Source organism: Crinia signifera, chromosome 6, assembly GCF_055691185.1.
Source record: "Crinia signifera chromosome 6, ASM5569118v1, whole genome shotgun sequence".
NCBI classification, from domain to species: Eukaryota; Metazoa; Chordata; class Amphibia; order Anura; family Myobatrachidae; genus Crinia; species Crinia signifera.
The window spans coordinates 27,130,533-27,144,765 of record NC_139222.1 but is presented as its reverse complement, the minus strand read 5'-3'; the positions used below and the strand labels follow the sequence as shown (position 1 = coordinate 27,144,765).

At 50.6% G+C, this 14,233-nt stretch overlaps 1 protein-coding gene across 1 annotated transcript in view; it reads left to right on the top strand.

Moving 5' to 3' along the window:
* Nucleotides 1-14,233, top strand: part of LOC146009555 (uncharacterized) — a 122,729-nt gene that overhangs the window by 104,254 nt on the left and 4,242 nt on the right. Inside the window, 4 exon segments of the mRNA XM_083150001.1 lie at nt 10,144-10,335; nt 10,839-10,917; nt 11,653-11,750; nt 11,858-12,020. Of these exon segments, the coding sequence (XP_083006127.1) occupies nt 10,144-10,335; nt 10,839-10,917; nt 11,653-11,750; nt 11,858-12,020 (532 nt within the window).

Below are 14,233 nucleotides of genomic sequence, written 5' to 3'. Positions count from 1 at the left end.
AGGCCTTGGCTAGGTCTCCTTCTGAACCAATACAATCAGTGGAATATAAATGGCTCACAGCTAAAACAGACAAAGGGATATAGGTGAATTGGGGATGATCAAACTCCGCCCACTGACCTATAGATTCCGGTGCTTTAGGGATAATGGGAATATTAATGAGTATGTATCCACTACTGCTGCAGGTGTTTCTATGAGTTTGCTAGAACTCACAAAAAGATTAGAATATAGGGCCTTATTTTGGTTCACTCTTTCTGACAAAATCCTTCTTCGATGGACAAAACCATTTGCACTGCAGGGGGGCAGATGTAACTTGTGCATAGAGAATTAGATTTGGGTGAGTTATTTTGTTTCTGTACAGGGAAAATACTGACTGCTTTATTTTACACTGCAATATAGATCTCACTTTGAAGAAAAACCCCACCCAAATCTAATTCTCTCTGCACAAGTTACATCTGCCCCACCCGCAGTGCACATGGTTTTGTCCATCTAAGAAGGATTTTGTCAGAAAGAATGGACTAGAATAACCCCCATAGAGAGGAGTTGAGCACCGTGCGCTGTGGGATGGATACAGTATAAAAAACACACCTTGCTGAAAAAAATGTACACTGGACACACTGTATCCATTTCAATTTTATATAAAATAGCATCAATTTATACAATTGATACACAATATAACAAAACATATACATAAAATACGATAAGCATAAAAATAAATCTTATTGGTTAGCACAATTGCAGGGATACTCCATTAATTCAATTGGGATATGTACTCAATTATGTCCAATTAAATGGTGTGGACTGGTAATACAATTTGGTTGCCACCTTGGTTAAATAACTTGTGAAAAGCGCCAGCTTTTGGTTAGTATGAGCCGTAAGTTAGTAAAGCACCCGGCCAAATTAGCCTGTAAGCAGTCCACGCATAAATAAAGTCATCGGGCCAATTAGTGCAATTAATACGGCAATGGTTGTTGAAAGGAATAATACTGGTTAAGCTCACCCTGCAATAGGTTTGTAATTGAGGGGGCACCGGGGAGCCCGATGGAGCAGAGGCTCAACCCTGTGCAAGCAGCCGTAGTGAGGATCCCGGTAATAGCGCCAGATGATGAGTAGGTGGCGGTCCGGCGGCTACCTCGAACCGCTTGCTGTGGTAAGCATGTGGATCTCTGTTGAGTATAGCGGCTCACGTAGAAGGAGGACCAGGTGACAACCAGCTGATGGGGAGAATCCTGGAGTGCAAACGTGTAGGCGGCAGTGACGTTGACGCGTTTAGTTTCTGTAGCAACCAGAAACTTTTTGAAGACGGGTTCTGGCTTCCGCTATTGGTGCTATTTAAGGGCAAGCGTACTGCAAACAACAGAGAGCTCTTCTGCTTCCTGCCTTCTCTGTCCACAAGCGGTTCTGTGGACAGAGCCGCTTGTGGACTTGTTTCTCTTCTGTCAGTACCCAAATCAGTACTGTATATCTGGTTTCCAATTAATTTATCAGCAAATTCCCATACATCCCCTTTTACCCTGATCGCCTTTAATTGGGAAGCCACATAGTATAATCGGAAATGTGGAGACCTAGCCCGCCCCTTTTCTTAACCCTTGTCAATGTACCAATACTGATTCTTGCTCTCTTCCCTCCCCATATAAAGGATACTGTAATATTACCCAGTTTTTATTAAATTCTCCCTGGTATGTCTTTTGGTGACTGTTGGAAGATGTACGGAGATGTGTTGGAATCGTGGGAGGGGGGGGCGCGGGGGGTTGCAGTGAATCGTGGGAGGGTGGGTCGTGGGGGCGGGGGGTTGCCGCAATGACAGGAGGGGGGGTCAGGGGTGGGGAATCGCGGTAGGGGGAGGTCGTGGGGGGCACCGTGAACCGCGGGAGGGGGGGCCCGGGGGGTTGGCGCGAATCGTGGGAGGGGGGGTTGCTGGGTGCCGCGAATCGCAGGAGGGGGGGGTGTCACGGGGTGGGGCCGTGAATCGCGGGAGTCACCGGGGGTGCCGCGAATTGCGGGGGGTGTGCTGCAAATCGCGGGAGGGGGGGTCGCGGGGGGTGCCGCGAATCGCCACAAGAAAAAATTAACACAGAAAGGTCAACACATGTAAATGTTGACATAAGTGTGGCACTTCATTGGTGTCCATGTCGACACATGAGAATGAATATGAAAACATTGAAAAAGTGAAAAATAAATCTTGTCAACCTTTTTCATTGTCGACCATAGCCATGTCAGTGTTTTGCATGTGCCATTTAATCGTGGGGATGCCGTGAATGGGGGGGGGGGGGGGGGGGGAAGGGAGGGAGGTGCATACCTCCCAACATGACCCTCTCCAGGAGGGACACATTGCTCTGTTTCTGGACTTTCTTCTTAATGTATGGATTACCATCACCTGTGCTTAAACACCTTTCTTATCAATTACCCTGTTTAAAATGACAGGTGATGACAATCATAAATTAAGTTGGAAGTCCACAAACAGAGCATTCTGTCCCTCCTGGAGAGGGTCATGTTGGGAGGTATGGAGGTGTGGGGCGCTCACCTGGTGTGTCTGGTGAGTAGCTGTGTCTTTGCTGTGTAACATGGAGAGGCAGAGGGTGTCTGGCACTGTCTGTGGGCTCACTGGGCTGGTTCTCTGTCATGTGAGTCAGAGGCTCCACCCAGCGTTACATCTCCAGACACACTTTGAGTGACAGATGTAGCCAAATATATAAGAGATATATATGTCTAGTGTCTGTTTGTGTGTCTCGGAAATACTGCCATCTGCTGGCAGAGTGAAACTACATCTCTTTCACACATGCAATCACATGGTAGCAGACTAGCTTTCGAAGCATTTGCTTCGAGTGGGCTTACGTGCGTGCGTGCGTGTGTGTTATATATATGAAACTTATTCAATGCAAAGCTGAGTATATGACTATGCACTTTCTCTTGACTGTCTGGGAAAGTGGGTAATTAGCAGAATTTGACATTAGTTTTGCTTAGGGTGCCAAGAAACCTTCCAATGGCTCTGACACCTGGTATTATACTGCAGCCTGTGTGAGTAGAACAGCAGCTCCCCTGTAAGTGCTCTTATGGCTCACACCCAGCAATCACTACTATGCTGTTACTAGCAGTATAATACCTGGGGTCACCTGGTGCCAGCTGCAGCACTCTCCCTCCTGCCTGCCATGCACACCAGGAAGGAACGTTTCCCTGGTAACACAGCTCCTCCCACTCTGCCCACACAGGAAATACACTTGGCTACAGCCGCGGGGGAGTCTGGGAGCTGGGTACAAAGTACGATAAAATAGCTGCCGCTGTATGAGTACACTGGGACATCACAGCCCGGTTGGTAGAAGCAGTAATTATCCCTGGGAGAATGCATAGAGAGAGTTATGTTATGTGCGGTCACCGGCAGCTGATTGATTACATGCTGTATATATGACTTGTAAGTATCCATAACAAATGTACCCTGTGTGTGGGAGCGGCGGCCATTTTCCCGAAGAACAATCTTTCAGCGCCGGCAGCATCTCTCGGCTCCCTGCTGATCTTACCTGAGGCCTCTCACTTCCAGCAGCCGCGGTGATTGTTACGGGGGACCGAAAGAAGACGTTGCTGTATCTGGCAACAGATTATGGTATTGTGCCACTGCTGCCCTTTTATAATTATACAGTGGGAGCAGCCTGTGGTGTCCTCCTTTACAGGGGGAGCGGCCTGTGGTGTCCTCTTATACAGGGGGAGCGGCCTGTGGCGTCCTGTTATACGGGGGAGCGGGGTGTGGCATCCTGTTATACAGGGGAGCGGCCTGTGGCGTCCTATTATACGGCGGGAGCGGCCTGTGGCGTACTATTATACGGCGGGAGCGTCCTGTGGCGTCCTATTATACGGCGGGAGCGTCCTGTGGCGTCCTATTATACGGCGGGAGCGTCCTGTGGCGTCCTATTATACGGCGGGAGCGTCCTGTGGCGTCCTATTATACGGCGGGAGCGTCCTGTGGCGTCCTATTATACGGCGGGAGCGTCCTGTGGCGTCCTATTATACGGCGGGAGCGTCCTGTGGCGTCCTATTATACGGCGGGAGCGGCCTGTGGCGTCCTATTATACGGCGGGAGCGGCCTGTGGCGTCCTATTATACGGCGGGAGCGGCCTGTGGCGTCCTATTATACGGCGGGAGCGGCCTGTGGCTTCCTATTATACAGGGGGGAGCGGCCTGTGGCTTCCTATTATACAGGGGGGAGCGCCCTGTGGCTTCCTATTATACAGGGGGGAGCAGCCTGTGGCTTCCTATTATACAGGGGGGAGCGGCCTGTGGCTTCCTATTATATGGTGGGAGTGGCCTGTGGCTTCCTGTTATATAGGGGGAGCGGCGAGTGGCGTCCTGGTATATGGGGGGAGCGGCGAGTGGCGTCCTGTTATACGGGGGGAGCGGTCTGTGGAGTCCGGTTACAAATGTTATACAGGGGGAGCAGCCTGTGGTGTCCTGTTATACAGGGGGAGAGGCATGTGGAGTCCTGTTAAAAATATTATACAGGGGGAGCAGCCTGTGGTGTCCTGTTATACAGGGGGAGAGGCATGTGGAGTCCTGTTATACGGGGAGAGCGGCCTGTGGCGTCCTGTTATACAGTGGGAGCAGCCTGTGGTGTCCTCTTATACAGGGAGAGCGGCCTGTGGTGTCCTCTTATACAGGGGGAGCGGCCTGTGGCGTCCTGTTATACAGTGGGAGCAGCCTGTGGTGTCCTCTTATACAGTGGGAGCAGCCTGTGGTGTCCTCTTATACAGGGGGAGCGGCCTGTGGTGTCCTCTTATACAGGGGGAGTGGCCTGTGGCGTCCTGTTATACGGGGAGAGCGGCCTGTGGCATCCTGTTATACGGGGGGAGCGGTCTGTGGAGTCCGGTTACAAATGTTATACAGGGGGAGCAGCCTGTTGTGTCCTGTTATACAGGGGGAGAGTCATGTGGAGTCCTGTTAAATAATATTATACAGTGGGAGCAGCCTGTGGTGTCCTCTTATACAGGGGGAGCGGCCTGTGGTGTCCTCTTATACAGGGGGAGCGGCCTGTGGTGTCCTCTTATACAGGGGGAGCGGCCTGTGGTGTCCTCTTATACAGGGGGAGCGGCCTGTGGTGTCCTCTTATACAGGGGGAGCGGCCTGCGGTGTCCTCTTATACAGGGGGAGCGGCCTGCGGTGTCCTCTTATACAGGGGGAGCGGCCTGTGGCGTCCTCTTATACAGGGGGAGCGGCCTGTGGTGTCCTGTTATACGGGGAGAGCGGCCTGTGGCGTCCTGTTATACGGGGGAGCGGGGTGTGGCATCCTGTTATACGGGGGGGAGCGGCGTGTGGCGTCCTGTTATACGATGGGAGCGGCCTTTGGCGTCCTGTTATACGGTGGGAGCGGCCTGTGGCGTCCTGTTATACGGTGGGAGCGGCCTGTGGCGTCCGGTTATACGGTGGGAGCGGCCTGTGGCGTCCTGTTATACGGTGGGAGCGGCCTGTGGCGTCCTATTATACGGTGGAGCGGCCTGTGGCGTCCTATTATACAGGGGGAGCGGCCTGTGGCTTCCTGTTATATGGTGGGAGTGGCCTGTGGCTTCCTGTTATATGGGGGGAGTGGCGTCCTGTTATACAGGGGGAGCGGCCTGTGGTGTCCTGTTATACAGGGGTAGAGGCATGTGGAGTCCTGTTAAAAATATTATACAGGGGGAGCAGCCTGTGGTGTCCTCTTATGCAGGGAGAGCAGCCTGGGGGTCCTGTTTATACAGGGGATGCAGCCTTTGGAGTCCTGTTACAAATGCTTTACAGGGGGAGCAGCCTGTGGTGTCCTGTTATACAGTGGGAGAGGCATGTGGATAAACTCTCTTTTGTGTATCTCTTGCCTGACTCCCACTAACAGGGGAGCCTTATCGGAGTAGCAGCATATATTAAGAATTGTTAGCGCAATACGAGGTCCATACTGTGTTTTTATGTGGAGTCCTGTTAAAAATATTATACAACGGGAGCAGCCTGTGGTGTCCCCTTATACAGGGGGAGCGGCCTGTGGTGTCCTCTTATACAGGGGGAGCGGCCTGTGGCGTCCTGTTATACGGGGGAGCGGGGTGTGGCATCCTGTTATACGGTGGGGAAGCGGCCTGTGGCGTCCTATTATACGGTGGGAGCGGCCTGTGGCGTCCTATTATACGGTGGGTGCGGCCTGTGGCGTCCTATTATACGGTGGGAGCGGCCTGTGGCGTCCTATTATATGGTGGGAGCGGCCTGTGGCGTCCTATTATACAGGGGGGAGCGGCCTGTGGCTTCCTGTTATATGGTGGGAGTGGCCTGTGGCTTCCTGTTATATGGGGGGAGCGGCGAGTGGCGTCTTCTTATATGGGGGGAGCGGCGAGTGGCGTCCTGTTATACGGGGGGAGCGGTCTGTGGAGTCCGGTTACAAATGTTATACAGGGGGAGCAGCCTGTGGTGTCCTGTTATACAGGGGGAGAGGCGTGTGGTGTCCTGTTATGGGGGGAGCGGCGAGTGGCGTCCTGTTATACGGGGGGAGCGGTCTGTGGAGTCCTGTATTATACAGGGGGAGCAGCCTGTGGTGTCCTCTTATACAGGGGGAGCAGCCTGTGGTGTCCTCTTATGCAGGGAGAGCAGCCTGGGGGTCCTGTTTATACAGGGGATGCAGCCTTTGGAGTCTTGTTACAAATGCTTTACAGGGGGAGCAGTCTGTGGTGTCCTGTTATACAGGGAGAGCAGCCTCTGGTGTGTTGTTGTTATAATGTAGTTGAGCAGCCTCTGCTTTTTTATCATTAAAGAGCAGTTTTTGGTGTCCTGCTACAAAACTTATTCATTGTATATATTTTTTTACAGGGTTTCCAGTTTCTGATAACTTATTAGTATTATGATGATTATACAGGGCGAGCAGCCTGGGGTCTTCCCAGATGGCAGGATAGCATGCGATACATTATATGCACTGGTGTATTGCATTCGACCCACGTTCCCCACCATCGGGAGGGGGGCTGAGTTGGAGGTCGCACGGGCAGCAGGTCCGACCTCTGGCTTCGCTCTGATGCACACAGGACCCCGGATGGGACCCAAGGAGGACGTCAAACACATCTGATTTGAGATGATTTCTTGGCCCGACCCTTTGGGATCGGGTGAAATTGGCCCAAATCGGACTAGTGTATGGGCACCTTTGGGAAAAGAAAAGGGAGATGGGCGCTCTACCTCGGTTGCCGGCTGCTACGTCTGGTATGTCCAAACCCAGGGGAAACTGTAAATAGAAGGTGACCAGCGCTCAAGCTTTAAATTGATATCAGCACCTTGCTGATGGGGTAACGTGAGATGGTGTGTCCAGTGAAGACTGGGTGTATCCTGTACCACTGAAAGTCTGACAGAATGTTGTAAATAAAAGGTGTTTATTAAACTTTAAAAGTTTATTAACATGGGTGTATTCTTGTCATACAAGCATGTGGGGTGTATACGGTGGGGAAGGGGGCCCTCGTGGAGCACTTTCCCACCTACAGCAGTCTCCGACCCCACATGGAGTGGAGCCCGTGTTGCTCCAGTGACCTCTAGCACCCGGTGAACGCACACCAGCGGGACCCGGAAGTGCTTCAGTCTCTGTGGAAGCGACGCGGCCTCTACACTGGTGCATCTGCACGGCTGTGCAGACACCAGTAGGACACAGTACAGCACCAGCAGTGGGACGGAAGGATTGAGGACATCAGCGGGTATCAGGTAAGTGTGAGGTGCACCGCTGGGAACATACAGAGGACGCTCTAATTCTGGGCAACACCTGGACACTTACTTTGACCCATTGGAGCACTTATTCATCCCGCTAAGAACTGTTGTGCTGGTTTATCTCCACAACACAACCCTTTCCAGAGCACACGGACTGCGTTCACCGCAGGAGGTGAAGCAGTGTGTGCTCTGACTCCAGCCTCCTTCCGTGACTTTGGACTCAGGCTCTTGCAGCCACTACCGGCCTTCCCGCATCCCTCCACGAGGGCCCCCTTCCCCACCGTATACACCCCACATGCTTGTATGACAAGAATACACCCATGTTAATAAACTTTTAAAGTTTAATAAACACCTTTTATTTACAACATTCTGTCAGACTTTCAGTGGTACAGGATACACCCAGTCTTCACTGGACACACCATCTCACGTTACCCCATCAGCAAGGTGCTGATATCAATTTAAAGCTTGAGCGTTGGTCACCTTCTATTTATGGGCACCTTTACCTAATATGTTACATGTGTACTGTGTGGTGATTATTGTAATTATATTTACACCTAGACAACCGAGCGGTAAGGACACAGAGTGTTTACTAGACATCACGTGTGGATGAGACATCACTGATTCCCTGAGGATGGACAAGGACCAGAGTCACATGACTGAGAGGATTCTAAATCTCACCCTGGAGATCATCTACCTGCTGACTGGGGAGGTGAGGGGATCTGGGAGCGTCACTGTGACATCACTTACATCTATAGTAATAATACAGGGACATGACTGGGGAGGTGAGGGGATCTGGGAGTGTCACTGTGACATCACTTATATCTATAGTAATAATACAGGGACGTGACTGGGGAGGTGAGGGGATCTGGGAGTGTCACTGTGACATCACTTATATCTATAGTAATAATACAGGGACGTGACTGGGGAGGTGAGGGGATCTGGGAGTGTCACTGTGACATCACTTATATCTATAGTAATAATACAGGGACGTGACTGGGGAGGTGAGGGGATCTGGGAGTGTCACTGTGTGACATCACTTATATCTATAGTAATAATACAGGGACGTGACTGGGGAGGTGAGGGGATCTGGGAGTGTCACTGTGACATCACTTATATCTATAGTAATAATACAGGGAGGTGACTGGGGAGCTGAGGGGATCTGGGAGTGTCACTGTGACATCACTTATATCTATAGTAATAATACAGGGACGTGACTGGGAAGGTGAGGGGATCTGGGAGCTTCACAGTGACTTCACTTATATCTATTGTAATAATACAGGGACGTGACTGGGGAGGTGAGGGGATCTGGGAGTGTCACTGTGACATCACTTATATCTATAGTAATAATACAGGGACGTGACTGGGGAGGTGAGGGGATCTGGGAGTGTCACTGTGTGACATCACTTATATCTATAGTAATAATACAGGGACGTGACTGGGGAGGTGAGGGGATCTGGGAGTGTCACTGTGACATCACTTATATCTATAGTAATAATACAGGGAGGTGACTGGGGAGCTGAGGGGATCTGGGAGTGTCACTGTGACATCACTTATATCTATAGTAATAATACAGGGACGTGACTGGGAAGGTGAGGGGATCTGGGAGCTTCACAGTGACTTCACTTATATCTATTGTAATAATACAGGGACGTGACTGGGGAGGTGAGGGGATCTGGGATCGTCACTGTGACATCACTTATATCTATAGTAATAATACAGGGACGTGACTGGGGAGGTGAGGGGATCTGGGAGCGTCACTGTGACATCACTTACATCTATAGTAACAATACAGGGACATGACTGGGGAGGTGAGGGGATCTGGGAGCTTCACAGTGACGTCACTTATATCTATTGTAATAATACAGGGACGTGACTGGGGAGGTGAGGGGATCTGGGATCGTCACTGTGACATCACTTATATCTATAGTAATAATACAGGGACATGACTGGGGAGGTGAGGGGATCTGGGAGCGTCACTGTGACATCACTTACATCTATAGTAACAATACAGGGACGTGACTGGGGAGGTGAGGGGATCTGGGAGTGTCACTATGACATCACTTATATCTATAGTAATAATACAGGGACATGACTAGGGAGGTGAGGGGATCTGGGAGCGTCACTGTGACATCACTTACATCTATAGTAACAATACAGGGACGTGACTGGGGAGGTGAGGGGATCTGGGAGTGTCACAGTGACATTACTTATATCTATAGTAATAATACAAGGCGGTGACTGGGGAGGTGAGGGGATCTGGGAGTGTCACAGTAACATCACTTAAATCTATAGTAATAATACAGGGACCTGACTGGGCAGGTGAGGGGATCTAAGTTTTGGTGATATCACTGATATATTAATACTACAGTGACCTGACTGGTGGATCTTGGAGGTGACATCACATAGCAATAATAGAGGGTCATGACTGGGAGTGCATGCAGTAATAGTATATTTTCCCATACACAGGGTTACATAGTAGTGAAGAAGACATCCAGTGACCATGAGACACCCAGTTGCCATCCATGTGTGTCAGGAGAACTGAGCAGGACCCAGAGTTCCATCACAGTGCCTCCACCTCACTCACTGACACATGGGAGAGACAAGGAGCAGAAGATCCTGGAACTCACCAACAAGATCATCCAGCTGCTGACCGGAGAGGTGACTGCTGGGAATGGGACATTATACAGTAACACCGGGAGATGTGACCGGAGAGGTGACTGCTGGGAATTGGACATTATACAGTAACACCGGGGGATGTGACCGGAGAGGTGACTGCTGGGAATGGGACATTATACAGTAACACAGGGGGATGTGACAGGAGAGGTGACTGCTGGGAATGGGACATTATACAGTAACACCGGGGGATGTGACAGGAGAGGTGACTGCTGGGAATGGGACATTATACAGTAACACCGGGGGATGTGACCGGAGAGGTGACTGCTGGGAATGGGGCATTATACAGTAACACCGGGGGGATGTGACCGGAGAGGTGACTGCTGGGAATGGGGCATTATACAGTAACACCCAGGGATGTGACTGGAGAGGTGACTGCTGGGAATCAGACATTGTTCAGTAACAATGTGTCTGGGTGATGACTGTATCACTGTATGTGTCGGTTTTCTATAAGGTGTCAGGATGTCCCTGTCTATCTCTCCATGCAGGAGGAGGAGTATATAGAGGAACACAAGGGTCTGTGCAGGAATGTTATGATGGAGAATCACCGGCCCCTCACATCACTGGGTAAGAGGAGACTATATTTCATTGTACAGTGGAGAGCAGGTATGGGGTCCCCATATACACGTATTATCTGCTAATCACACAAGTACAATATATTCAGTCACTGCGTGTCTCCTACAGATGGGGCCAGTAACAGAGATACCCCAGAGAGATGTCCCCGTCCTCTGTATTCCCAGGATAATCACATATATACTATGTCCTCAGTCACTGCGTGTCTCCTACAGATGGGCCCAGTAACCGAGATACCCCAGAGAGATGTCCCCGTCCTCTGTATTCCCAGGATAATCACATATATACCATGTCCTCAGTCACTGTGTGTCTCCTACAGATGGGCCCAGTAACCGAGATACCCCAGAGAGATGTCCCCTGTATTCCCAGGATAATCACATATACACAATGTCCTCAGTCACTGTGTGTCTCCTACAGATGGGCCCAGTAACAGAGATATCCCAGAGAGATGTCCCCGTCCTCTGTATTCCCAGGATAATCACATATATACCATGTCCTCAGTCACTGTGTGTCTCCTACAGATGGGCCCAGTAACAGAGATACCCCAGAGAGATGTCCCCGTCCCCTGTATTCCCAGGATAATCACATATACACAATGTTCTCAGTCACTGTGTGTCTCCTACAGATGGGCCCGGTAACAGAGATACCCCAGAGAGATGTCCCTGTCCTCTGTATTCCCAGGATAATCACATATATACCATGTCCTCAGTCACTGTGTGTCTCCTACAGATGGGCCCAGTAACAGAGATACCCCAGAGAGATGTCCCCGTCCTCTGTATTCCCAGCACTCTACAGAGGAGACTCACAGGACCCCACAGGAGGATCAGGTAGGTGTGTGTGTGTGTTATACACTGATATTCTACTGTATACAACAAGGTTTTAGTGTGTGAGCTCAATAGTGTTAGACATTATTTATTTGATATTTTTTTTGTAGGTTCGATGTGAAGATATGTCTAATATTAAGGTTGAAGAAATAAGGGGAAAAGAAGAGACGTATGTGATTGATATTAAGGAGGAAGATACAGGGACAGAAAACACATATATGAGGGGTGATCAGCAGTGTAAGAAGGAAGAAATCCCTACAGATATCGGCAGAGGTGAAGAATAATCACGTATTACATATTTTCCTTGTTCTGTCAATAAAGCTTTACAGCCATCAGCCCGTATTATACTCCTGCTCTCCCCCTCACATCATGTCCCTGTGTGTTACCAGCCCAGGGATCTGACCAGTCTCCTCCCCTCACTCTCTGGTGTATCTCCTACATCAGGACCCATCAGCCCCTATTATACTCCTGCTCTCCCCCTCACATCATGTCACTGTGTGTTACCAGCTCAGAGATCTGACCAGTCTCCTCCCCACACTCTCTGGTGTATCTCATACATCAGGACCCATCAGCCCCAATTATACTCCTGCTCTCCCCGCACATCAAGTCACTGTGTGTTACCAGCCAAGAGATCTGACCAGTCTCCACCTCACACTCTCTGGTGCATCTCATACATCAGGAGCCATCAGCCCCTATTATACTCCTGCTCTCCCCCTCACATCATGTCACTGTGTGTTACCAGCTCAGAGATCTGACCAGTCTCCTCCCCACACTCTCTGGTGCATCTCATACATCAGGAGCCATCAGCCCCTATTATACTCCTGCTCTCCACCTCACATCATGTCACTGTGTGTTACCAGCCCAGAGATCTGACCAGTCTCCTCCCCACATCTCTGGTGTATCTCATACATCAGGAGCCATCAGCCCCTATTATACTCCTGCTCTCCCCTCACATCATGTCACTGTGTTACCATCCCAGATATCTGACCAGTCTCCTCCCCACACTCTCTGGTGTATCTCATACATCAGGAGCCATCAGCCCCTATTATACTCCTGCTTTCCCCTCACATCATGTCACTGTGTGTTACCAGCCCAGAGGTCTGACCAGTCTCCTCCCCACACTCTCTGGTGTATCTCATACATTAGGAGCCATCAGCCCCTATTATACTCCTGCTCCCCCCTCACATCATGTCACTGTGTGTTACCAGCCCAGAGATCTGACCAGTCTCCTTCCCGCACTCTCTGGTGTATCTCATACATCAGGAGCAATCAGCCCCTATTATACTCCTGCTCTCCCCTCACATCATGTCACTGTGTGTTACCAGCTCAGAGATCTGACCAGTCTCCTCCCGCACTCTCTGGTGTATCTCATACATCAGGAGCCATTAGCCCCTATTATACTCCTGCTCTCCCCTCACATCATGTCACTGTGTGTTACCAGCCCAGAGATCTGACCAGTCTCCTGCCGCACTCTCTGGTGTATCTCATACATCAGCAGCCATCAGCCCCTATTATACTCTTGCTCTGCTCTCCCCCTCACATCATGTCACTGTGTGTTACCAGAGACCTGACCAGTCTCCTCCTCACACTCTCTGGTGTATCTCATACATCAGGAGCCATCAGCCCCTATTATACTCCTGCTCTCCCCCTCACATCATGTCACTGTGTGTTACCAGCCCAGAGATCTGACCAGTCCTCCCCCCCCCCCCCCCCCCACTCTCTGTTGTATCTCATACATCAGGAGCCATCAGCCCCTATTATACTCCTGCTCTCCCCTCACATCATGTCACTGTGTGTTACCAGCCCAGAGATCTGACCAGTCTCCTCCCCGCACTCTCTGGTGTATCCCATACATCAGCAGCCATCAGCCCCTATTATATTCCTGCTCTCTCCCTTACATCATGTCACTGTGTGTTACCAGCCCAGAGATCTGACCAGTCTCCTCCTCACACTCTCTGGTGTATCTCATACATCAGGAGCCATCAGCCCCTATTATACTCCTGCTCTCCCCCTCACATCATGTCACTGTGTGTTACCAGCCCAGAGATCTGACCAGTCTCCCCCCCCCCCCCACTCTGTTGTATCTCATACATCAGGAGCCATCAGCCCCTATTATATTCCTGCTCTCTCCCTTACATCATGTCACTGTGTGTTACCAGCCCAGAGATCTGACCAGTCTCCTCCCCACACTCTCTGGTGTATCTCATACATCAGGAGCCATCAGCCCCTATTATACTCCTGCTCTCCCCCTCACATCATGTCACTGTGTGTTACCAGCCCAGAGATCTGACCAGTCTCCCCCCCCCCCCCCCCCCACTCTCTGTTGTATCTCATACATCAGGAGCCATCAGCCCCTATTATATTCCTGCTCTCTCCCTTACATCATGTCACTGTGTGTTACCAGCCCAGAGATCTGACCAGTCTCCTCCCCACACTCTCTGGTGTATCTCATACATCAGCAGCCATCAGCCCCTATTATACTCCTA